Source organism: Embiotoca jacksoni, unplaced genomic scaffold (assembly GCF_022577435.1).
Source record: "Embiotoca jacksoni isolate LCO1_2020_lvr unplaced genomic scaffold, fEmbJac1.0.p SCAF_43, whole genome shotgun sequence".
Classification (NCBI taxonomy): domain Eukaryota; kingdom Metazoa; phylum Chordata; class Actinopteri; family Embiotocidae; genus Embiotoca; species Embiotoca jacksoni.
The window spans coordinates 2,113,933-2,140,093 of record NW_027185396.1 but is presented as its reverse complement, the minus strand read 5'-3'; the positions used below and the strand labels follow the sequence as shown (position 1 = coordinate 2,140,093).

At 45.0% G+C, this 26,161-nt stretch overlaps 1 protein-coding gene across 3 annotated transcripts; it reads left to right on the top strand.

Moving 5' to 3' along the window:
• On the top strand, positions 1-24,333 carry LOC138210187 (protein FAM110A). Of its 3 annotated transcripts, none has more exons than XM_069169186.1 (3): positions 1-44; positions 20,817-21,160; positions 21,407-24,333. In XM_069169186.1, the coding sequence occupies exon 3, from the start codon at positions 21,417-21,419 to the stop codon at positions 22,830-22,832; it is 1,416 nt and encodes a 471-aa protein (XP_069025287.1). In that variant the 5' UTR covers positions 1-44; positions 20,817-21,160; positions 21,407-21,416; the 3' UTR covers positions 22,833-24,333. The 3 variants fall into 3 exon arrangements, with proteins under 3 accessions (XP_069025287.1, XP_069025286.1, XP_069025288.1); XM_069169185.1 differs by lacking the exon at positions 1-44 and adding an exon at positions 10,944-11,144; XM_069169187.1 differs by lacking the exon at positions 1-44 and adding an exon at positions 17,246-17,375.
• Positions 24,334-26,161: the final 1,828 nt, after the last annotated feature.

Below are 26,161 nucleotides of genomic sequence, written 5' to 3'. Positions count from 1 at the left end.
AACCAACCGGCGTGGCTTCACGGTGATAACGAGCTCTGGGACAGGTGAGCATTGATATATATATATATATATAAATCGATATACGTCCACCTGCCGAAAGAGGTCACCTTTGCTAATCGGAAAGGAGGAAAGAAAAAGAAACGTTTCGGAGTTAAATTTCGCGACGGGTCCCCTGCAGTTAGTTAAATATGTATTTAAATGATCGTCCATATCAAGGGAAGTTCGGTTTTGTTTCTTCCACATTGTATTAACGTGGGCTTTAAAAGTACATTATTTCCAAAGGATATTGTCTTTGTTCTTGAAGCTACATGGTTGTGATTTTGTAGGTGACTGAGAAGTTCCTGTAATCTCTCCTCGTCGGGAAACCGCTCTGATTCCTTTGTAGATACACAAAGATGTGCAGTAACATGAGGCCTGCTGCATAAAATGAGGAAGCAAGAGGACGTGAGTCTGGTTTAAAAGGTCACATGGGGGGGGGGGGCACCGTGTTAGGCTGTTGATGTGTTTACATCAGGGGGAGGGAAGCAGGTCCTTTTCCTCTGTCAGGAGGAAGCTGAGGCCTGAAACTCACTGCTGTCCCTTCCTGTATTGACCCGGGCTGCCTTCTTCTCTTTAATCAGCAGGTTGAGTCCCAGAGGCGGCTTATAAAAGATGCTTTTTGAGCAGATGCATACACAAGATCAGCTTCAATTAAAGAAACTCAGCCTGATAATTCAGCTGAGCTACTATTTTTGTTTCACTTAAAGGGAAATCTTAAAATATTCCAAGCGAGGAAAGCAGACTAGTCACACATTGTTGGTGTATTAATTGGCTCAGATTCACCAAAGAGTGTAACTCGCTTGCTAAAAGCTGCTCACCTCGGGCAACAGCAACAAACACACCACCTCGTAATTTCAATACTTAATTATTCCCATACCAGACATCTGCATCCTGCAGCCTAGAAAAGTCAGTTCACCTATCAGCATGGAGTTTTTTGTTTTTTTTACGGGCCCCTCAGAGAAAACGGGAAAAACAGTCTGCTGAAACTCTGACTCTGTTTTCTTACATCTAAATGGAAAAACATCCGACTTTTCAGATGTTAATGGCAGTTTGTGGCAGAGTGCATGTCGTGATGTAGAGCTGCCTGCTGTTATCCACATTTGCAGACTTTGTTTCTGTCATTTAAACAAGGAGAAACATCGAACAAGCTGAAGAGTATTGATTGATGGTGTCTGGAAAGAAGCTTATGGCCCACCGCAGCGTGCAGCAGGAGGTGGGTTTGTGCTCATGAAATGCACTTTGGAAGATGTTTTGCTTGTTATACTTGTTTGGTGGTGCTACCATTTGTCCAGATTAGCAGCAGCTCTGCAACGCTGGTGGGCAAAATCAGACTAGAGACTTGTTCAGATAGATTGAGTCGACCTTCACTGAAACTGTGTAAAACTAGTAAAAATGTAGGTTAGGTAAAATGAAGAACTTAAAATTACCACAATAAAAAACATTGTGAGACTCAATGAATCAAATTCAGAAAAGTAATGACAAACACCAGGGATAAAAACAATGATTAAAATTTAACATCGCCATGATAAACGTCACGAGAAAGCCAAAAAGATAGGTCACTCAGTTTTCTTTAAAAGTACTCAGTTTGTTATTCTGATGTCTGAAGGCAGCGAGATCCACAGTTTGGGGGACTAAAAAGAGAAAGCGCTTTCAGCAGACCTGTTGTGGGACACGTGAGGAACATATTTAAGCTTTATAAACAAGTAAAAGACATTTCAAATCGCCTCTAAAAGATACGGGTAGCCGATGCAGTGCTTTGAGTAGTCTGGTAATGTTTTTCTCCTTTCTTGGTTTTTGGTGAAACTCTGGCTGCAGTTTCCTTCTTGACTTTATTGGTAAACCAGTAAAATGCAATGATGGGCAGTTCAATAAAAAATGGATGGAACTGTTTGAGCTTGTGTTGTCGACCTTTTAAAGATATCTCATGTTTGACTTTTTGGCTGCTACAGAGGTCAATGATGAGGAATATTTATCGCATGTTTGGGTTTACAAAATGACCGAGATTATTATATATTTGTGGAAAATGCATCACCATAAAACGTGTGCTTGTGCAGTGTGTTGCAGATTGTGTAGCGTTGCTCTAGTCACCATGTCTGAGGTTTGGTTTGTGAGGTTTGCTGTCTCAGAGGTTCTCATAGTTTCTTCTTCTTTTTTTTTCTGTGTCCACTCATCTCGTTGTTTACTTTTGAGTATTTTGGTCTTGTCGGTGGTGCCTCGTCTGGGCCGGGAAAACATGAGGGAATCCTCAGTAATTCAGGACTACGGTAGACATCAGCGGCGGTGATATTACAGTTTGTGCCGAACACAGCTGCCACACAGATGGACACGCTGGAACATTTAATCTCAACTGTTACATCAGCCTGCTGGGATGGCATGCATAATGGAGTTAACCAACCGCTGCGGCTGATGCTGGTGATGTTCCTGTTTCTCGCTGCTCAGGCAGACTGTTTACATGACAGCAAGCCTGTGATTAGCTGGAAAATATTATATTTTTCCTATGAAACCTACAAACCATCCATCACAATGAACAGTCAGCAAATAATAGTGTGGCTTGGCCCGGATTACGCTCCACTAGCTGTGGCCTGTAATGTTATAGCCAGCATCATGGCTGCAGAGCAACGTAGGAAAATGTTCTTTGTTTTTCTTTGCAGAGTGCATGTAGGCCAGTCTTTAGATTTTACACATCTGAATGTATGTCTGCCAAAGCTGAATGCAGCGAGTGAGTTTGGTTTGAGTGTTTGTTTTTGCAGAAATGATTATGATTCATCATATCACAGGGACTGAGTCACAGGCTGCGTGGATTTAATTCTCGCACGTTGTTCTGCTGGTTGTCTGTTTCTGTTTTTAATCTTCCCGTCGTTAGTTTCCCGTCTCTGTTCTGTGCTTCTACCTGTGCTTGTCTTTTATCTCAGCGGCCTGCAGTGTGTCTTCACTGCCATGAGGGGGACGAGGTCAGCTAATGTCAACATCGTTTCTCAGACCGGGGAAATAAATCCGCTCCACTTGGTCAGAGGATGGAGGATAGAGCACAGCCGCACACAGAGCCGCAAGTTTATCTCAAGTTTAATATTAGTCTAGAAATATTAGTTTAGATAAAGATCCGACGTTTGAATACAAAATCCTCTCTTTGTTTTTCCTCGTTGAGCTGCAGGCGGCAGACGCTGACAAAGTAGGTCTGAAAAAACAGTAACTACCAAAAAGCAGTCTCACTCTGACTGCTTCAAACACAGCTTGGAGGGTTTTTAGTTTTACTAACACTGACAGTTCGGTAGGAAAGGTTATTTTAAAGGCCAGAACAAACAGGAAGAGAGATTACAGCAAGCAAAATGTCCACGTACACCTGACAACCGATCCTGCATCTTTAAGTTTGCTCAAGCACTACAAAAGCACTTGAAGATTTTTCTACCAATTCCCGACTTCTCCTGTTGTACTTCTGACAGAGTGAAGCGTGCTTCCTGACCCCGGTGACGGATGTGAACAGAATCCTGCTCACACTTTGTTTACCTGTCGTTCACTTACAGCTTTTAATGTAGTGACGGGCAAAGTCCATTATTTCTCTTTACAAAATAGAGTCAAATTGAAACAGCCAAAATAGAACAATATGACCCCCCCCCCCACCCCACACACACACACACACACACACACACACACACACACACACACACACCTGTCATCATTGTCTTGAAATGTCTCTCCTGATACAGTCATGATGGTGCAGCAGCTCTTCGTGGATAGTTTGTCTTGAGTATTTCATTTCACATCAAGAAGTGGTGTGTGCAGTTCGTGTCCTTGCGAGTCTTCCAGTCAGGTTAAGCCCTCTGTGGCCCAAATATCCAAGACGGTAGGAGTCATGTGGCAGGAGCTCCCTTCAGTCATTGGCTCCCGGGTGCTGCCAGTTTCCCTGAGGAATGAGGTCAGTGTGACTCCTTGTCCTGGCAGCCTGTGTCTCTGTTTCTGATGAAACCTGGGGGTCAGCGGCTCAAGGCTTCACATGCAAACAGCTGATGGAGGGGTGATCAGGTGACGCTCTATGGATCGGAGATCACGCAGAGCAGGAGGACCACGTTATTGTCCTGGACAAAACCTCATGATCATTGACCTTCTTCATGAGGAGACCATGTCTGTGAAGGCACCATGTGAGTTGTGTGTTGTGTTGCCTGTGTCCATCAGGCGAAGGAGGACAAGTTGTGTTTCTGTTTGCTTGTATTTAGGTGTAAACAGCCTTCACTCAGAGCCATTACTCATAAGTGGGTCGACGGCTGGGAACCAGGCCGTTAAGGCTAAATCAATGGTGACTACACAAATAGAAAGATCTGGTTTGATGAGTTCGATATGAGTGTGTGCGTTCATTAGTTTGTGTTTGTAAATCCCCCCCACACGTGTGTGTGTGTGTGTGTGTGTGTGTGTGTGTGTGTGTGTGTGTGTGTGTGTGTGTGTGTGTGTGTGTGTGTGTGTGTTTGCTAGTGTATTTTTGGAGGATCTCCCTCGTCCTCCTCCCTTTCAAGACAAATGTCGGCAGTCTGGATGCCAACCAGCCTTCCCTCCTTCCCAGAAGGCCGTGCTTCCTCCGCTGCACATGACGGAGAGACTATGCCCTTTGCTTATCATCAGCACCTCTGGTTGTTTCGAGGTCATTACTCAGAAACGTGCTCCTGGTTAACTATTATTTACCCCCCCCCCCCCACTAGGACCACTGGCCTACTAACCAGCTCAAACAAGCAGCTGTTAACATGTCTGAGTGTTATAGATCCGCTGCTGCGTCACGTGGGGATGAGACCGTCCTGTCTTTATGTAGCTTCACACTGGTCAACATGTGGTTATCACTTTTATTGCATTGTGTAAACGTTGTTTCTGAAACTTGTTCTCTAATAATTGTATCATGGTACTCTTTAAGATCCTAGTGATATACAGTACAGTATACAGTATATTTGATCATGTAGGCTGTATTGCATGCTAACAAAGACTTTGAATTACCAGGGTTTTCCCTAAAGGTTTCTGGTGAGCAGTTACTTGACTAAAAACCTAATATTTTTACTATTATCATGACGGTATCTATTTAACAATGCTAAATAAAAGTCGTAGAACAAAGCTTACAGCGAACGGATTTAGACTACACAACAAGCTGTTAGGACGGGTCCAGATGAAATTGTATTTCTATCTGATCCGTGTTCTCATCGATCCAGTTCTTTATCATGTGTCATAGAAGTCGGGGAAATCCTGGAGTTATTAGTCACTTACTGGACTTGGTATTCTGGGAACTGAACAGACTTTGCAACACATCTTTGTGAACATCTGTCCCACCTTTTTCTTTGTGCTCATGTGTACTTTGTCTTTGTGTACACCTGACAGAAGTTCAGTCCCTCACGTGGTGTAAAGGGGTAAAACTCACAAGGGCACAGTGACTGTTCACTAACTACACGACATGCCTGGAATCCACTGCTTTAATCACTGCTTTGAACGCAGGTCTGTCCGTAGCAGGACGATGCCCTCGCATAGGTGGATGTTTTTGCGTTCGTAATGTGACTTTCCTCGAGAAAAAGAGATGTCCTAACTTTAGACTTCAGTGCCTCACTAGCGAGACTTGTTGACGTCCACAAACGTATGCAAACAGTAGTCTTTTGGGCTTTGACGGATTTCTTTAAAACCCCAAAACCTTCCAGACAGCAGACACATCTCCTTTCATGGCCACAAGTTCTCCTGGTTCATTTCTGGTTTCTTTCTCTTGATTCTGCAGCTCGCTTTTCTCTTCTTGAATGTGTTATCGCTGTTAACAGACTGTTATGCTACCTGGCTCGCTAGCTAATGTACCCAGCATGCAATTCAGCGCTGTAAACTTAAAGATGTACCATTGTTAGTGTTATAGGTTGTTTATGTGTCACAAATGATAAAGTTATAACCAGTAGGAAGAAGGGTACGCAGTGGTACAGGCTCCTCTCCTATTAAACTGAATGGTGTTGTGTTGCCTCTATGCAGCACAGTGGTGGTTACCTCCACGTAACCTCGGTTCCATGAGGATCTGTAGTTTGCTGCTAAAAGGAAACTTACAGTAATTGTTTCTACTGTGTGCAGGTATGGTGGTATATGGAAAATCATATTGTAGTGGTCTTAAAATGTTTACTGGGTGAACCGGTACAAAGTCTCAAAGAATTGAAGTGTGGTTTTAGTTAAATCGGAGGGCCAGCAGAGATTAATACACCTTATTAACATTGAATACAGAGTTTTCTCTTTTCCAAGGCAGTACGGTTTATCTAATATATTTGGGGTGGGGGGGTCATTAGCTATGGGAGAAGTCACATGTTGCCCTGATGAAGTCTTCATGTTTAAATGAGCCCATGATATTTGTGTTGACTATTTGCAGCCTTTTTGAGTATGCGAATGTCAACATAAGCTGAAAGTCATCCTCAGACACGCCTGATGATAACAAGTCCCTCCAAAAATCTGAATCAAAAATCCGTTCCACTCTCTGTTGACTCAGCTCGGGCTGATTTCCTCAGGAGATTCACACAGTTTGATATTTGTACCTCGCCGGGTGCAGGGTGACGGAGACGAGGCCTGCCGGGGCACGTCGGTGTGTAATATGAGCGGTAATGTGAGGAGTTAGCCGCGTGCGTGTGGGTGTGGGTGAGCGAGCGTGTGAGAGTGTGTGTGTGTGTGTGTGTGTGTGTGTGTGTGTGTGTGTGAGCGTGCGTGTGAGAGTGTGTGTGTGTGTGTGTGTGTGTGTGTGTGTGTGTGTGTGTGTGGTATGTCAGAAAGGACCTAGAGCCGCTGTAACTTTGCACCCCTCCCGTCTCAACTGATTAATCGACAGAGAAATGTAAAATGTTTTGTTGTGTAAACGTCCATCGGGGCGTCAGTATTCACTCACTGTTGTGCTGGTAAGTGAGCTTGTGTGTGCACATACGTGTATCATGGATCAGAGTCTTGGGCAAAATGAGAAGGCGCCTCACACTCACTAATGCTTTTAATCCACCTGCCTCCTCTGTGTCTCGGAGCGAAGGTGTGCGTTCTCATGCAGGTGTGATAGCGCTGCCGGAAGGCCGGCTGGGACGCTCTCAAGGTATTATGTTGAAAATATTCCCTCCTGGCACAGAGAGCGTGTAGCTTTCAGCTGGAGGGAGGAACGAGACAAAAGGGGAGGCTGGAATTTGAAAGTGAAGTAGAATTAAAAGTACATCTCCAGTTCCAAAAAAGTTTGGACGCTGTGTAAAATGTAAATAAAATCAGAATGAAATGATTTGCAAATCATATAGACGCGTATTTAATTGTAAATAGACCAAAGACTACATATCAAATGTTGAAACTGAGGATTTTCATTGTTTCATGAAACATATATGGCCAGGGTCATGTTTACCACTGTTTTGCATCACTTATTTTCTTTCTTTTTTTTTACAACACTGTAAACGTTTGGGAACTGAGGAGACCAGTTGGTGGAGTTTTCAAAGTGAAATGTGGTCCCGGACTCTTCTACGACGGAGCCATGCTGTTGGAATACGTGCAGAATGTGGTTGGACGTTGTTCTGCTGAAATAAACAAGACCTTCCCTGAAAGAGACGTTGTCTGGATGGCAGCATATGTTGCTCCAAAACCTGAATATCTCATTCAGCATTAATGCTTCCTTCCAGATGTTCAAGCTACCCATGCCATGTGCACTAATGCATGTTTGTTTTATAATCTTCACACAACTTTTCCGGTCTTTTGTTGCCCCTTTTCCAACTTTTTTTAGATGTGTTGCTGCACCAAATTCAAAATTAGCAGATATTTTTCATAAAACAATACAATTTCTCAGTTTCAACATTTGATATGTAGTCTGTGGTCAATTTTCAATGAAATATGGGTTTATGTGATTTGCAAATCATTGCATTCCTTTTTTATTTACATTTTACACAGCGTCACAACTTTTTGGGAAACCGAGTTGTAGATTTGAATGTTTCTTTTGTATGTGATGAAGAAGTGGAAGAAAGGGAGGAGAGCCCGATTGGCAGCGCCGGCGGAGAAGGTGTCAGAATTTGTTGACCCAGCCGAACTATTTATTGTCCCGTCTCGTGGCCCCCCCCACTGTGTTTCTGACACGATGGCTTTTCCTGTGCAGCGAGGAGTCGGCGTGGACGTCCGCTCCCTGCTGCTGCCTCCGGAGAACCTCTGACATGTGTGTGTGTTGGACTTCAGACGGCCGACTTTGTGTCGGTTTGTAAACATGTGTTTCAGTGTGTACCACAGGGAGGGTGGTGTGGTGCGCCCCGCCCTGCTGACTCCTTTAAATAAGCAGCGCTGTGTGTTTGGACTGTGAGGAGGGAGGGCAGCCTGCAGGGAATGAAGGAAACTACTGATGGGGAGGAAGACAAGTGCATGTATGGACATTTGTTTTATTTGTTTTATTAACTGGACACAAAGCTTTCTATATAAACTTACAGGAATCCTCTCCAAGTGTTCCAGTAATAAAGCTTCTCCTGAACTACTGTTTTGCCGGTCTTAATGACAGGATATCCTCGACCACACCTTCTCCATAATCATATTCTTTTTCCTTCATTCGCCAGCTGAGTGTTATCCCACTTCCCCTCACTGACTTTCTCACTTACTAGAAAGCATTGTTTGTTATCTTGGCTCAATCTATTGGAAAGGAAGAGGCAAATGTTCTCTGGAATTTCTTTGAGAAACTGTTAGTGATTTATTTGGATGCTGTCAGACGTGGAGAAGAGAGTCCACTGATTATTGTTTTATATCCCTTTATTATTTCAATTCTTATTTCAGTAGTGTCCACCTGTTTTAAACTGCAAAAACCTTCAGACATGCACTTCACTACGTAAATATCAAGTCGGTTTATGTCTTGTTACTTGTAAATTAGATTTTTTTTTTTTACTGCAAGTGCAAGAAATTTGCTTTCAAAGCAGTTGAAGTTAGAAATTCTTCCACGTGTGACTTCTCTGTTTACATTTTCACGAGGCCAGGTTATACGAGGAACGTTTTCTTACCATATCTGAAATTAAATGTGCTTATTTTGGTCTATTGCGTTACACTCTGGGGACACCAGCGCACATTTCAGCTGTCGCCCTCTGAACAGTTGAGTAAAGAATGAAAAGAGTTTCAACCCCGCTCTCTTTCTTTCCTCTGCACAGCTGGTCAGTCGATGCACGACGTGAATGTTGGGAGTCCTGGTTTTAGAAATCACACCCAACAACCTGAATTATTATACTGGCTGCTTAGCCCTGCACTATTTGATATAGTGAGATGACGGGACACAATGCAGGCGGTGCAGCTGGAGTCACTGAGACAGGAGTTTGAAGTTTATCGAATGCCACAACACAGTTTGTGACATTGTGAGACTCGAGGTTCGTTATCACACTGATTTCATTCATTGTTATGGTGACAATCAAGAGGTAACTAGCAGGACTGGAACATATTCTTATTAATCTGCCTGCAATGTGCACTTGTACATAGGAGGCTGATATAGCTCTTAAATAATACCACGATATTCCATGTTTTTCTGTGATAAGATGACAAAAGGCAAAACAGTATTTTATTATAAATTTAAGAATAGTCAATCACAACAAAATATGTGTTGTCGGCATAAACACAACATTTCTCCTTCAAGTATTCAGTGAAGACTGACATATCACTGTGGTTTGTTCTCCATCTAATGGTTTCTAACCGACCCACTTCCCCTCTCCTGAACTGAGTCCTCCACGGTGGAGCTGCTGGCAGCCGTGCGTGATGTAACACATAATGTAGGTCATACCGTCACAGTATGACGTCATCGTGTAAACAAGGGGAAATATTGCCCTTATCATTGTGAATAAATCAATATGTAGGTATTTGAGCAGCAGCACATCGCCTCAACAGATGATGCTGTGCTGCGTTACAGCAATAGTTTATTCAGAGTAAGCTCTTTGTTTTTGTTTGCTTGCTTTATTTACATGCTGATAGTAGATGGAGATAAGGAAGGAGGGCAAGGGGTAGAGGAACTGGCTTTTTGATGGATTTTTGTGCTTCCATGACAGTTTATAAGGTAATAAATAGGACTCTAATGCATCATTATTTTCATATTTGATTAATTTGCAGTTTTCTTTTTATATATTGTCCACAAATTTAATGTTATAAAAAAAAATAAAAAGAAGTAAGAAGTGCCCGCGTAAAGAAATACCTGACCAGCTGTTCAAAAATCTAACATTTTTAGATTTCAGAAGCTGCAACAGGGGCTGTTTTGTGTTTTTCTACTGGAGTACTGACTTAAATTAAGCAATTATTCAACATCTTCTGAAGCTCAGTTATTCTTTCATTGATTAATTGTTGCTCGTAATGCGTCATGTTTCTAGCAAGTTGTGACAAATTTGTAAACTATACAATTAGTCTTTAAATGTCTTTAGAGTTTCACCTGCTGCCGGCTCTTTCCAGGAAAAAAATCCTCCTGGGAACAGGAAGTTGTGTTTTCTATTTTCAGCTGCAGAGGCCTGAACTGCGTCACTTTTTGGGGGGGATAAGCAGAAAAAGACGGTTTCTGTGAGAAGCAGTCGCCTCATAAAAACCCACAAAATCGGAATTGAACTTGGCACTGAATTTTTTGTTTTTTTAAACGCAGATAATTTTGCCCTGTTTGACCGCTGTCTCCGCGCTGATCACTGGAGATGCTTCACCTACTTTTCAGGAACCTGCAGGATTAGATAAATGAATCCCTGTTTCCATTTCTGGTGCTGCTGTCAGAGGTGGAAATGGCCCTTCGGAAGAAAGGTGAGAAAGTGTCGGGAAGGTCACGTGACTGCGAGGTAACGAGCTCTTGTTTTCCTGCTTTCCCAGCGCCCTTCCTGCTGCTTGTCAGAGTGGGCGGAGTCTTCCTGAGCGGAGGGAGGAGACGGAGGGGAGTATTATACTGAGGAGGGGAGTATTATACTGAGGAGGGGAGTATTATACTGAGGAGGGGAGTATTATACTGAGGAGCAGAGAGGGAGGCTTCAGGTTAGTGTTCATTTGGCTGGCGCGCACACATACCGGCACTGTGTCGCTCGCACAGACTCGACCTGCTTCTCTCAGAGACTCGGCTGCTTTCAAGCTGCAGCTCCGTTGTTATTTTCCCTGAACTCTAGAAACCTGCTTTAGGACCCCGTTGACATCCTGTAAGTAAACTTTGTCTTCTGTCCTGTTTGAGCGGCTGCAGTGTGTGGGCACGGGGTTGTGTTTGTGTACTTAAAAGGAGGGAGGGCTTGTTGCTCTGCCAGGTATCCATGGCACATTTTATCACTTGAAAGTCATGTTTTAAGTGTTTTTTTTGTGTGTGTGTTTCAATGATTTATTATTTTATTCTCCTCATTAGAAGATGTTCAGTCATCTGTTGTGCTGCAGAGCAACTGAAAACCTTCATGGTAACAGAAGCAGATTGTCTTTTTGTGCGTCTGCTTCCTCGTCCTTGAGACAGAATGCCAAATCTAAAAATATTGGTCTTGATTATAACATTTGGCAGCTCTGCTCCGGGACTATTTTCACCCTCTCAGCTGTAGCGGCATGCTGGCAGGCTGGACGTACCGCGGTCTGATGTTGACATTTGATTCAGGGCAGAAAGAGAAAGGGTTTCAGAGGTGCTTCAGTTTGATGAGTTCATCTTCTCCATTTCTAATGTAACTTCTGTTTTTAAAGAAGAGAGGACGAAATGTTTTGAGCACATCACAACCGAAACAAACAGACTTCATGAGCTCTCTGCTGACTCAGTACCTGTGTGATTATAAAGAGTTAACTGTGTGTGTGTGTGTATATCTGAGTAAGGACAGCAGTATGTGATTGTGTCCACGCCTGTGTGTCTCTGGAATGTGTTCATCACCACACCACGTTGAAGGGGGCCTGTGTGGGTGGGGGGGTGAGGGGACTTTCTCTCTCCCTGCGTTTTTGTGTTTGCCTTTAGGCTCTGCACCACAGAGGTGTGTGTGTGTGTGTGTGTGTGTGTGTGTGTGTGTGTGTGTGTGTGTGTGTGTGTGTGTGTGTGGCTGTTCAAGTGTGCCCTTCATGCATTTTGTGTCTTTTTAGGATGCAGCTCCATGTAGTTTCATTCCTATGTACTTTGTGTGTGCATTTGTGCCTCGTGCCCCCCAGGTGTGTGTGTGTGTGTGTGTGTGTGTGTGTGTGTGTGTGTGTGTTATCTAATGGATTAGCTCCAGCTGTGTGTGGTGAGAGGAGTTGCCTCCAACCAGTGATGCGAACCCACACTCTCATTTAGATCTATACTCAGATCAGTTTTGGGAGGACTCATAATCAGCAGAAATACTCTGCTGCATCAGAGTTATTATTTCGCCCTCCGGAGGTTCAGCAATGCCAGAACCTCTACTGAAATTGTAAATTCAAGTTGTAAGACAGACTGGATATAAAAGTGTTCGTAGCTTCCGGGTCTGTAAAATGGTTCCGATCCAGAAGTGTCTTCAGCTGCAATACCAGCGAGTGCCACTAGAGGTCGGCTCCAAAAAGCCTCCGGCTCCATAGACTCCCATTCAACTTCTCTCATCAAATCCAAAGTGAATAAAATGTGTCCATCAGTTATCTCGGTGTTGTTAGCTCAAGTCACTCCTTCTTCTTAGTTTTCTGGAGGTCCATCTGAAAATAATCCCTCATTCATTAGTAAATAAGTGTGTTTTTGGGTGCATGTCTGCCAGTTATCCAGAAAAATAAGCACCAAACAGAATTATTACTTCTGAAGAATTTTCGAATGAAAGTCCTTTTAAAATGCATCAGAAACCTTTGTGTTGTTTAAATTTCCCTGCAGTCATGCATTCAGCCGTTATAAATGACACTACTTTGATATTATACATCCACAAAAACGTTCCTTTAACTCATTAAAAAATTCTTCCATCACATTTCCTCCAAGTCACTGAACAAATGAGGATCTTGGAAGAGAAAACATGATGTTTCCTCCTCCACCTTCCTCAGAGGATGTGCTCTGTGGATATATGAGTGCATATCACACCTTTTTTTTTTAAGCTGGTTATTGGACTACGGTTGGCTTCCCAAATATTCATGCTTGTACATGCTCATCTTTAAACTGAGTTTGAAGGTGAGCTCAGAAACTTTTCCTCCTCCATCTGCAGGAATGTATAAACAGTTTTCTGATGTCAGACTCCTGCACAGACGTCATTCTGACCACAGGCACAACAACACGTCTCAAATATGAAGTAAACATATTTTTTGGTGAGGGGTTGCTTTTTTTATTATTAATTTGCAAGAGAAACACTGCAGAAAACTTAAATACATCTTGAACTTTCTTCTCTTCTTCTCTCGTTCTCTCGCTATCAAGGCATGCAAATTTATTTTACACACTCATAACATGAAATGTAGAGAAATGTTTTTGTTTATGTGCCAACTGAATGAGTTTTTTTCCTCCTTCTTTACTAATGCTGTCAGATCACAGATGTTCTCGCATGTTTGTCTTCAATGCTTGTTTTAGTTTTCCTGCGGGAACACTCAGCCACCTGCTCTGCACTGATTACCTCCTCAGTCAAAACTCTCCTCCACACACACACACACACACACACACACACACACACACACACACACACACACACACACACACACACACACACACACACACACACACGAGGTGGGGTTTCATCGGACCGTCCCCGGCCCACCCCTGGGTGTAATTGTGTGTGTGTTTCTCGGGGACCACAGACACAGACAGTGATGGGCAGAGGTGGAGGGAGGGGGGCGAGGGGGTCCGTCCAAAGATGGAGGAGGATGCTATAATAACTGGCTTCTGGTTCAGTGGTTGTTTTTGCAGATGACTAGACTCCAGTGTGCATAACAGTTGCATAACCGTGCAGTTCAGACACTTCAGTCATGCATGTCGGCCGAGCTCTGCATCGGGCCAGAGCTGCTTTCTGTGTGAAGGGAGGTCCGCTGCGCCGCTGCTCACCTCTCCGTCTTCATTAGCTGTCGGAGAAGCTCCCTAAATCAGCCCTGAGGGAGGGAGGGGGGGAGGGGCTGATAACCTTTTGAACTCTTCTTTTTAAGCTTTTTTATTGACTTAAAAACTGAAGCTGGGGAGTCCCAGTGATGAACAGCAGCCTGCGTCGCACATAAGGGCTGGGTAATATTATATCGATATGAGACCAACCATCAACCATCAATGATGTCATCGTTGGTTTGTGAACGTTATGACACGCCCCCAAAAACAGGTCTTCTTGAATCTTCTTTTCTAATGAATGAGGGATTATTTTCAGATGGACTTCCAGAAAACTAATAAGAAGGAGTGACTTTAGCTAACAACACCGAGATAACTGATGGACACATTTTATTCACTTTGGATTTGATGAGAGAAGTTGAATGGGAGTCTATGGAGCCGGAGGCTTTTTGGAGCCGACCTCTAGTGGCACTCGCTGGTATTGCAGCTGAAGACACTTCTGGATCAGAACCATTTTACAGACCTGAAGCTACGAACTCTTTTATATCCAGTCTGTGTACGAGACTAAATATTGTCTTAGTTGTTGGATATCATAATATCAACAGACGGCATACACCAATCAGCTGCAACATTAAAACCACTGACAGGTGAAGCATAAACTACAATAACAATAAATCCACACTTCATAGAGATTATAATCATCTTGAAATTCTTTTTAATTCCCTTAATTTTTCTGCAAAAAATTTCATGAGCAGAATCTGACAGCATAAAGTACTCTGGTCAAACAAAACTCGCTTTATAAAACTCTGAGCCCCATGGTTCTCTAAGTTCAATAAAACATTAAATAAAAGGTCAAAACTAGAACTTTTCTGTGATGTGCAGCATGCTTAGATATCTTTTTTTGTTTTATCAGATAGTGCGTAAAAAAGTCAAATTCCCCCAATTTTACCGCAAAAAAACTCACTTAAAACGTAGCAAATTACATCGCAACTTTTGAGAGAATCCACATCAAACATTTTAGATCGCAACAATCACAAGAAAAAAAATCCAGGAGCGACTGAATAATGTTCAGTTGTTATTCAATCTGAGAGAGAAGTGTTGATTGAGTTTAATGGTCGGTTTGGAGAGTGTGATCTGTGGTGCTGTTGAACTGCACTGGGTTATTCTGACAGATGTTCCCATTATTTTCTGTATTTAACCCAATACATTTGAATGGGAAGAACAAAATATTAGGAACAGCTGTCAGTATATCTGTCTGTCTGTTTCTGTAGTGGCTTTAGTTCAGTTTGCACTCTGGACTCTCCTTGTTTTTCCTCCCGTGTTGTTATTCCAGTGGTTAGATGGTGCCGTACAGGAATCCTATTCATTGTGGGATTCCTTTGCAGCCGTTGCCAGTTTATTGTGTGCAGGCTTCATGGCAAAGAGGCAAGTCCAAGTGTCCAGAAATAGACGGGTGCAGTTCGCCGTGAAACCGTGTCCACCTGCTGGGTGCACAAACACTCCAGCTGACCGCCATTGTTTGTTTTTCTACCTGTTGTGAAATGCATCACTGCTTCCTGGTGACATCACATCCTGCTCATCACTCCAAATATCCCTCCACCTCCTCAATGGAATATAGAATTAGAGTTGAGTTTCATATAATATGTAATATAATGTAGTTTCTACTTGTTATAGTTCTATTAAATGACCCATTTGGTGAAGTCGGGTCTCTTTTGGTCCTTTTTGGTCGCTCTGAGCACCCGTACCGTAACACCACGGATAGTCACGCACTTACAATCCTAGAGGAGGCTAGCTGGACCGGTTTGGTTTGAACACATGACACGGAGCTAAAATGTTAAAAACACATGAGTCCATGGATATCTTTGTTCATCAGATATCTTTGTTCATCAGATATCTTTGTTCATCAGATATCTTTGTCCATCAGATATCTTTGTTCATCAGATATCTTTGTCCATCAGATATCTTTGTTCCAACCAGACTGAACTAGCTGATCAGTTTAGTGTTTCTATGTTCTGTATTTATTCAGTTGGAGACTAGAAATCCTCTGTTGCTAGGGTGGTTGCTAAGGGTCAGACTACTTCCTGGAGTAGTAAACATTACATATGTTACATAAGAGTCAGCTGATTGTTTTCCAGGTCTTAGTCGTACCCCAATGTGTTGCCATGGAAATGGAGATCACGCCAACAAAAAGTTTTACATTTTGAGAGTGAATTGCTCCACAATATGAAAACATTTAGATTACATGTTTTATTTAGTTGGAAACTTCTTTAACCACAATATTAGGCACAAGCGCTTAATAATAATAATAATAAATAATAATGCGCACCCTTGAGTGTAATGTTTCTTACTCCACCACTGGAGAGTTTGTTAATGAACCCGATGTCTTCCTGAGTTTCAGCCTGGATGTTGACTCTGTGTTTAGGTGGGGTTTCTCTTGTTTTCTAGACTATCAGGGATCAACGTCTGCTGGGACCAAGGCCTCCGAGATATGACCGGCCAGCTGGCGGCACAGTTTACACACACATGAGCGCACCTTGTTCCTGTCCTTCAGTGTTTGGACCCTCTGAGCTGCATCTTCCTGTTTTTTTTTTTTTTTTTTTCTAAGAACACGAGTATAGAAACGATCTTTCCTCTTTTCCTGAAACCCGTTTCCTCTTGTGTTGCTGTTTATTCAGTCACTCAGATACTTAGCGCTAGAAAATTTTGGCGTGGCAAATTGCTCCCAGTCCTGGTGTCTGTCTGTAATTAGTTTTAAACAGGCTGCTCGGTAAAAGAGTCCAGTCATCCCTCCATTTCAGCTGCTTTCTGGTCCCAGTGATCCGGATCACAGCTCCCCTTTATCTCTTTCACTAACATCTGACACCATCTCCCGGACACACACAGCAGCTATCACAAGCCATATCATGACCCTCTGATATGCTGGTTGGAAACTGGAATGTAAGAGCAGTCAGCGGTCCGCATAGTTTTGTAATAATCAGACCGAGTTTCCATCGCTTGAATAGAAATATCATTCCTCGGTTTGACGCTGCGGTCGCAGCCCGTTGGAGACATCAGCTGTTTGTGGGAGAAGAGAACATGAGCGGAAAAGTAAAAGACGGAAAGTTCGGAGGGAAAAAAAAAAAGGACACACAAGCTGAGGGATGTTTTTGTTTCCTCTCCTCTCTCACACACACACACACACACACACACACACACACACACACACACACACACACACACACACACACACAGGGCCGACGGCCTGCGGTGTGCTGATCAATGCACACCTCGCTGCTGGCTGCAGGAGGTGTGAACGGTGTGATCAGTTAGTCTGCTGCAGAGATGGATGTTAAGCTGCTCGACTCTTTTCAACGAGGACGTGGATGACAAAAGCTGCTGTTTTGTTTTGTTAAGTTGGCCTCCATCCAGGCCGGCGGTCGTTGATGGTTCCTCTCGATGCCGAGCGCTAACGAAGGAGCGGAAACAGGTTGACATTTACATACTTGTACCAAATATAAACCTGCAGTGTTGTGAATTTATTTAGCAGCCTGACGAGAATGATGATCAGTACTTCTACCTCTTTGTGTTCCTGGACTCTTTACGCATGTGTGAGCAGAGACTGAATAATGAATGGATCATGGGATCATTGTTCCCTGCAGAGATGGGTTTACTCCTTTTGTGTCATTGGGATTTGTCGACTACAGTAATCGTGATCTAAGTGTGTGTCAGAGGCCCGTTGGTCACCAGCAGCATGCTACGTTGTAGAGAAAGACAGAGAGGAGGCCCGGCTAGTGTGTGACCACCACTCATCGGACCGGGACCTGTTTTCCTCAGTATTTACTTGAGCCCCGAAAGGACCAAGTGCAGCCAAAGGTTGGCCCTTCTTAAAGAAATCGGCCTCTTTGTGGACATGAAAAGGGTCTAAATGTGGACCACAGGAGTGTGTGTGTTTCAGAGGAGGCCTGTGAGGGTAATGACAAGGCCACGGCCTACTAAACCTGAGGTGGCTGAGGTTTCTGGGACCAGACGTTCGTCTTCACCGGTTCTGGTAAAGCCCTTTTCTATCGGATGCGTTTCTATAATTACCTGCAGTTTTCAGTGTGAGTGAGGAGGCAGAGGAGGGTGGTTCTTTTCTGGGTGTTTTTGAGCAGTTCTTTTAAAGCCAGGGTCTGGTGACACTACACTAGTTCTTCAGGAGATTTTTAAGAAAAGCATTGGAGTCACAAACGGTCACAAAAATTAGTGAAATAAAATTCTTCTTTAAAAAATGAGACTGTGACTATGAAATATTTTAGTTTTTCTTGCATTTAAATGTTCTGGAGGTTGGGTACTGGACGTGTGTCAGTGGTGAGTTTGTAGTTTTTACCAACAATAAGTTGAATTCAAGCAAACTGTAATATTTGCAGGACCTTGTAATTTATTAAAATTCCCAATATTTTTCTTCAAAAAATGTCGTCAACAGAAGCTGTGCTGAAAAAGTTAACGACATGAAATAAATCTTTTCAAACGAAACTTTTTATTGACAAAAATAACTTATTTACCATCAGAAAGACTCTGCTCCTGTTTTCATCACCAAATAAAACTCTGGAGGAAACCTGAACAAGAGGAGAAACAGGAAGTGACGGGGTTTGTGGGAAATGTGTTCTTCACATGAAAATGATGTGATTAAATGTTTGTGATCAGAGGAAGTGATTCCATATTACTGGATGTTAAATGAGTTTTCTCCACACGTCCAGTTGTCAGAGACGTCTCTTTGTTGGTTTCATCCAGCAGGTCTATGTGTTGAATGAACATGAATTAAACAGCATCTAAAGCTCTTATTTTGACAGCTGATGTCGTCCTTGTTTCTATATTCCAGTCACAGACGCTCTGTTCTGGAAACATACGCAGCTTCTAGGACCTTTTAGGAGCTTTTAGGACCTTTTATCTCCACGGTCCTCTAAGTTCAATAAATAGAAAAAAGTTTAGAGCTAAAATATTTCTGTGATGTGCAGCAGCATTTTTATCAGGTGGTACTAAAAAAAAAAATAGCATCTTTTTTTCTCAACTTAGGTTTTCTTTGTAATTCCTGCAATTTTATGCAAAAAAACTCACTTAAAACTTTGCAAATTACAACAAAGCTTTTTCGAAAATCCGCCGCAAAAAGAAACATTCAATCCCAAAGAAGCGTTGAAATCCTGGCGTGTCTGATTTCCGGCGGTCTTCAGTGGGTCACTGTCTCAGGTGCAGCAGCGTTGTGTGTCATGTGCTCGGCTTGTTGTTGCGTTGTGTGCTAAAAGGGAATTCCACTGATTTTCCTCAACAGTGTGTTTACACTGCGTGTTGCAATGCAGCGGTCAGGTTGCATCGTGGGTAGGCACCTGGTGTGTGTTTGTTTGTTTGTGTGCGTCTGAACGCTCCAGATGTCCCAATGCTGGTGATGATGTCATCATCTTGTGGTTTTTTTTGTTGTTTTTTTTTGTCTTCCTTCAACCAGAAACCAAACCGCTCCTCCTTTTCCTTTCCCAACACTCCAGCTTCAGCATCCGTTCAGCGCTCTCTCCGTCGTGCTTTGACTGCTTCCTGCTCCGTCTCCCGTGTGAGTGCTCCGACTCCCGGAGGGTTTGTGACGGCTTCTGGTGGCCTGATGTTTGTGAATCGTTGTTTTCTGTGATGCAAATGTGTTTAATTTAAGCCGGACTATTTTAAACTCTTCTGTGGATTGTCGCATGGTTGGGATGAAAGCAGTGTGTGTGTGTGTGTGTGTGTGTGTGTGTGTGTGTGTGTGTGTGTGTGTGTGTGTGTGTGTGTGTGTGTGTGTGTGTGTGTGTGTGTCGCTCTAAGTGTAAGCTGTCATGGTTGCGTTTTGCTCTCTGCTGGTCGGCTGCTTGGGGATGAGAGGATGAGAGATGTTGGGGGAAAATCAGGGTCACATGTTGAGGGAACAGGCTATAAAAAGCCTAATTAAAAATGTGTGGCTAGATGAGGAGGTGGAGGAGGTGGTGGTGGAGGAGAAGGAGGAGGAGGCCTACTCTCTGGGTGTGATGTAACCCTGGATTGTAAAGCTGTAAACTATAAGACTGGTTTTGTGTGTGGGGGGGGGGGGGTTGTTTTGTGGAGTTGGAGCTCAGAGAAAGAGATGAGATAATACAAACTTTCACTGGCTTTGTTCACGTTTCTTTTTCTGCTTCTTGGGTTTGGATTCATTGTTTTTTACACAACATGAAGTTAATTTGCAGTAAAGTAAAAGCAGCAGTGAGAATGTGTGAAATGTGTGAAATGGTCCTTCCAGAGTGTTTGGATGTGAGCTGATGATCCTCTCTTGTTTTCTGGGTCTTTGTTCACACTTTGTCTCCTTCTGCTGTGATGACAACAAAGAGCTCAGTGGCCTTCAGTGTTTTGGTAGCATCCCGCTGAGCTTGATGCAAGTCAATGTAAAATATTGCATCTGTTTTTTAGCAGTTATCCCCGCCCCCCTCCCCTTTCACCCCCTCCTCCCCCCCGCCCACCAATCACCCCCCCCCCCCCTCCATCTCCCTTTCAAAGAATTTTCATTTGAATGAAAGCCCTGCCTCAGTGTTTTGTTGTGCTCTGAATGGGGAGGGGGGAGGGGGGGTTTCAATTGGTCAGGATCCCTTTTGAGCTGCACCAATGTGAGCGCAGCCCCCCCCTCCCCCCTCCCCGTTCCCCACCGAGCCTCCGGCCTGCCGTCCCATTGGCCGGCTGGGAGGAGCCAGACATGGTATTAAAGCCCGACCCGTCTGCTGCACTTCAGTGTAGAGTCCCGTCTGTGGGCCGGCTGAAGTGTGTGTGTGTGTGTGTGTGTGTGTTGTGGGAGTGTGTGTGTTCTCGGTGTGTGTGGATGCCATTTTTTGTTGAGAGAGCGACAGAAGACAGAGCGCTCTGCTGTTATCTGACCTGGACTTCCTCTCTTTTTTTAACTCTGCAGAGCAGCTGTGTGTCTCCGCTCACATCTGGACCGGGTAGGGGCCGAGGAGCAGGTCAGTGCTCCTAAAGAGGATCATCCGGCGTTTGAGCCGCAGCTGCGATCGCTGCCAGCTGATCCTCCAGAACTGCACTCTGGGATAAAGAGCTGACCCCGGTCTGCAGCCCGACGCCCCTCCGGGTCACCGCTGAGCCAACAGAGGTGGTCTGGACGGGACCGATGTGGAATTTGACCCCGACTGACCCCGTCGTCGCCATTCACTGAGCCCGGACTGGGAGAGAGAGGAGCGATACAAGAGCGAGAGAGAAGGAGGGAGGAAGACAGGGAGAGGAGCAGCAGCAGCTTCGGTAAGGAAGTTAAAGGGGCTCCTGGAGAGGAGGGGGGGAGTAAAAGGGGGTGAGAGGGGGGAGGGGGACAGAAAAGAGAGAGTACAAAAGAGCTATTTTCTGAAGCTCAGGGAGGACATGAGAGAGGATGTTGGATGAGTTCATTCTCTCCTCCCGTCACTCAGTCCATCACTTTCTCCTCTTCTTGTCACTTCACACACATTTCTGTTCCAAAAGCTGTGACTGATCTCCTCCTCTCTGTCTCAGCTCCTCCAGCATGCCGGTGGAGACCCTGCGGCCCTCCGACGGCCGTCTGGCCGGAGTCCCCTTCACCTCCGCCATGCCCTTCAGGATCCTCAACAAGGGCCCGGACTACTTCCGGCGCCAGGTGGAGCCCGGGGCCCGCAAGCTGAGCGCCGTGGAGCGCCTGGAGGCCGACAAGGCCAAGTACGTCAAGAGCCAGCAGGTGGCGCTCACCCGCCAGGCCCCCATCAAACCCCCCATCATCCGCAAGCCCCTCGTGCCCCACGGCATGATGCTCCACTGCCAGATCAGCACGCCGCCGGCCCGGAAAGTTCCCCGCTGCCCCGCCGACGTGGAGAACCGAGGAGGCAGAGAGGGAGCGGGCGAGAGGAGGAAGCCCGCTCTGAACTTGGATATTCTGAATAACTTGATCAACGACGTGTGCGACGGACCGCTGCCCTGCTCCCAGTCCTCCTCCTCCACCTCCCCCTCCTCCTCGTCCCCGTCGTCAGGAGCTAAGAGCATCGGCAGCAGTCTGTCGGCGGAGCCGGACCGGAGCAACCGACTCCTCAACAACCTCAAACCCCTGAATCACAGCACCGCCGCCTCCTCGTCCACCTCCTCCTGCACCTCCTCTCCGCTCAGCAACAACCTCCGGACCCCCGCGGCAGAACTCATCCGCCGGCCGCCCCCCGTCCCGGCGCGGGCGCCCCGCATCGGGGTCCCGGTGCCGTACAGCTCCCCGAACTCGGTGACGGTGCGCAGGGTGGATGTTCGGCCGCAGGCGGAGCTCAGGAAGCCCCAGAGGGCCCAGCTGCAGCTCCGACCCAGACAGACTGCTCAGGGCCAGGTCGCACACCCTCAGGTCCCGCCTCCTCCACCCCCTCCACCCAATCAAAACCAACCCCACCCTCAGCTCATCACCCCATCCCAGAAGCCCCTCCCCTCCCCTCCGGCCTACCTGCCGCCCAGCCCCATGCTGATCCGAGCGGGAATGATCCCGCCCGCCTCGCCCGCGTTCACCCGGATATCCAACGCCAGCTCCAAAGGTTCCGCCCGCAAGCACCCGTCGCTGCACCGCTCCAAGTCGGACCTGAGCGACCGCTACTCCCGCGCCACCGCCGACCTGGAGCGCTTCTTCAACTACTGCGGGCTCGACCCGGAGGAGGTGGAGGGGATGGGCGGCGTGGAGCGCTTCGCGCGGGCCAACTCGGACATCGTGTCGGTCTCCAAGCTGCGCAGCGTCAGCACGCCCAGCTCGGAGTGCGGCGAGGAGGCGGAGCGGGCGAGGGAGGACGGAGGGGACCAGGAGGACGAGGACGGGCCCTCCAGGGCCAACGAACGGGTCCCCTACGGCATCTCGGTCATCGAGAGGAACGCCCGAGTCATCAAGTGGCTGTACGGCATCCGGCAGGCGAGAGACATGAACAGCGCCGTCTCTAACGTATAAACCAACAGAGACTCGGAGGAGCTGGAGAACAGGGAGGAAGGGAAGCCCGGCGGTTCTGATGCCTTACGGCAGCGTTCTGGATAATCCAGTCGTTGTTTCTTCCGTTTCCTGTGAGGACTCACTTTTGCTATGGAAATTACACATCACAGATTTTTCTACGCGGGCTGGAGGTGAAGACTGCTTCTCTGCAGACGGACGATGCAGCTCCCATTTTTCCTTCACGAAAAACTTCTATAACAATATTTGTATACGAAAGCAATAATAGACTGATGCAAATGATGCTGAGGAAGAGTGGTGGTCCTCATGTAAAGGTACTGTGTGTGTGTGTGTGTGTGTGTTTGTGTGTGTGTGTGTGTGTGTGTATAACAGATGATACTGTGAAAACCTTCTCACAAAAAAAAGAAAAAGCTTCCATGAACACGTTCATATTTTCTCCCAAAAAACTCCTTTTGGCTGTAAGACTGTTATTCTACAAGTTTGTGTCACAGCATGCGAGTGAAACGTTTATATAGTCACATCAACAAAGCACACACACTTTTTTCCTCTCGCACAGAATCACAGCACGTGTGTGTGTGTGTGTGTGTGTGTGGGTGTGGGTGTGGGTGTGTGTGTGGGTGTGGGTGTGTGTGTGTGTGTGTGTGTGTTTGCATCTGAAAACACGCTCTCGTGTCTTTTGGACGAAGCTGCGCTGGTGCAGCCAGAGAAATCATTTTACTTTGTATGTGTTGGCACGGTAACAGAGCAAGTCACATGATGAGGGATGGCTGAAGCAAGTGGAACAGATTTATTATGGAAAGATGGAAAGAATAATCAAAGGATAGGTAAAAAGGAAAGAGTGAAAGGAAGCCCGCTCATGGATAAATGAAAAGGTGTGTGGATGCGTCTGCGGCTCTGAAAGCGTCTCAGGTAGTCGACATACTAACAAAAATGGACCAATATTTATTTGGAAAATGTAACTTAATGTATTTTTTAATATCGGACGACTTTGTGTACAGAATTCAATCTTTTTGGTCTTAAGTGCAATCTGATGGTATTTACTATACTTACAATATATGTAGGATCACACCTGAACACACACACACACACACACACACACACACACACACACACACACACACACACACACACGCAGGCAGCAGACACGTGCTCGGTGTGAGTGCTGCATGTAACATGCGCTCCAGAGAGACCTGTTGTGTATTTATTGGACTTTCTGTTTGTCGCAGCAGGACAGAGAGGTGTGTGTGTGTGTGTGTGTGTGTGTGTGTGTGTGTGTGTGTGTGTGTGTGAGTGTGTGTGTGTGTGTGTGTGTGTGTGTGTGTGTGTGTGTGTTCTACCACCCTCAAGTACCACCGTCAGGTTTTTTTCCAACTCTTGGAAAAAAGAGAGCAGCGCACAGCGACGGTCAGATCAGAGGCCGGAGAACACGGCGGCCCAAAGAGTCTTTAAGTGAACGCTTCACCGCGGTGTATTCTGAACTGTTAATAAAAAAGATGTTGGAGTACCTCCTTGTTCATGGTTTCTTTTTCTTTGCAAAGCCTGGTTCCTGCGTGTCTCCGCTGGTCTTCAGTGATTTTTAAGGAGTTTATGAAAATCTTGCTGCCAAGTTTGTAATCTGAAATCTGGTGCAGGTCCAGTTCAGCAGAAGCAGGTGTTGAAATGTCATTTCAGCCTCAGGAATCCACTGACTGGATGGATTCACTCATCTTTGATTACCTGAAATTATCCATAAATCCATAAAACTTGGTGTAAAATGAAACTGGTATGAAAGAGCTACTTTCACTGGTTGTTTCAACTGAAGCCGTTCACAGAAAAAATGTTTTTGTCTGCGTTCGTTGTAAGAAAGATGAAACGTTTAAAGAGTTTTTCAGGTTCGACAGGTGACGGATTTGAAAGGATGCAAGTGGTTTGAGGAAGAGGAGGAGATGGTGCCGCAAGAAGGGGGCGTAGACCTCGGGTTCATTTTCAAAAGTATTGTAGGAGCTTTTAAACAATCAGCATTGACTACCATATAGTTTAAAAAAATCTGAGGCTCTCGAGGATGTTAATTTAAAAAGCTTTTAATAACTCATGGCTATTTAATAATAAAAAACATGCATCAGTGTTAAGTGTGCTTAGAAAGGTTGATAAAGAAAATAAAATAATGGGACAAAATGTAAAGCAGCGGAGACCATCAATGTCCAGAAAACACGAAGATCCTACTAATCATGTTTACTGTGATTAGATCCTGGACAAAACACGCACGCCTCAACTTTACAAGAGTCCAAGGAAAGTGTGAGATCAGAACTCCTTGTGATGAATAAACTCACTTTAATGTAAAACTGGCAGAGTTCCCTTTATGCTGAGTTTCAACTCATGATTACACCATTACATTACAAACCATCAAACCGGGTCTCTGAACAGTAAAATTCACCATAAAAACGTTCCTTCCCGAGCTTGATGAGCTCCTGGGATCGAACACCACTTCTGTCGAGGACTTCTGACACCTCGCGTCTGCGTTGTGGAGAGTTTTCAGACGGCTGGACCGCTGCTGCGTCTCTTCACATCCTCCCGGCATGCCTGATCTCCTCCAGGATGAAGCCTTGAGCTCACTCTTCCCTGGGTTTGAGGATTTGGAGAAGTGTGGTGCAGTGGATGATAAATATGGCTGCCTGGAGCCTTGGGAGCCGGTCATCGTTGACAGCAGCCGCCCGATGTCCTCGGCAGCTCTGATTAAACCAGCCAGCGACACCGAGGCGGAGATCCAACAGGCCGACACATCACAACCGTTTAAAGGCTCAAGAGATGGAAGAGGAGCAGAAGGGAGGAAACGAAGGAAAAACACGCAAGAGAGAAAGTGGTTTCATGCATACTGTGTCAGCTTTTTATTACCGGGCAGCTGTGCATCTCTGAGGCTTTAATGTCCAGAAAGGACCAACGACTTCATTTGCATTGAAAATGAACCCGAGTTTCCTGCTGAAGTGTCAGATAATAGTTTGATGGTAACGTTGTGCATTTTCTTCCCTGAAATTGGTCAACGTCTTTTAAGGTTGATATTCGTTTAGTTGAACTGAGTAAATTATTGGTAATTTTAGTTTTATTTAACAGTAATTAAAGAAACTTTTCAACGAGCATATCGCTACAATGAGGTCTTGCAGACTTTTTGCAGCTAACTGTCATGGACATTTGATTTATATTAATAAAAAATACATTTTAAATGAATTGATGATCAGAAACGGTGTATTTTTTAAAATTGATTTTTTTAGCTAAATCTTTTGGACGACATTATCAAGCAGTTATGTGCCTTTCAGTAAGCAACTGAAATTAAATTGAGATGGCTGCCAGCATTAGTT

Excerpts from the sequence above, each read along its gene's own strand:
- LOC138210187 (XM_069169186.1), top strand. The coding sequence starts at position 21,417 with ATGCCGGTGGAGACCCTGCGGCCCTCCGACGGCCGTCTGGCCGGAGTC.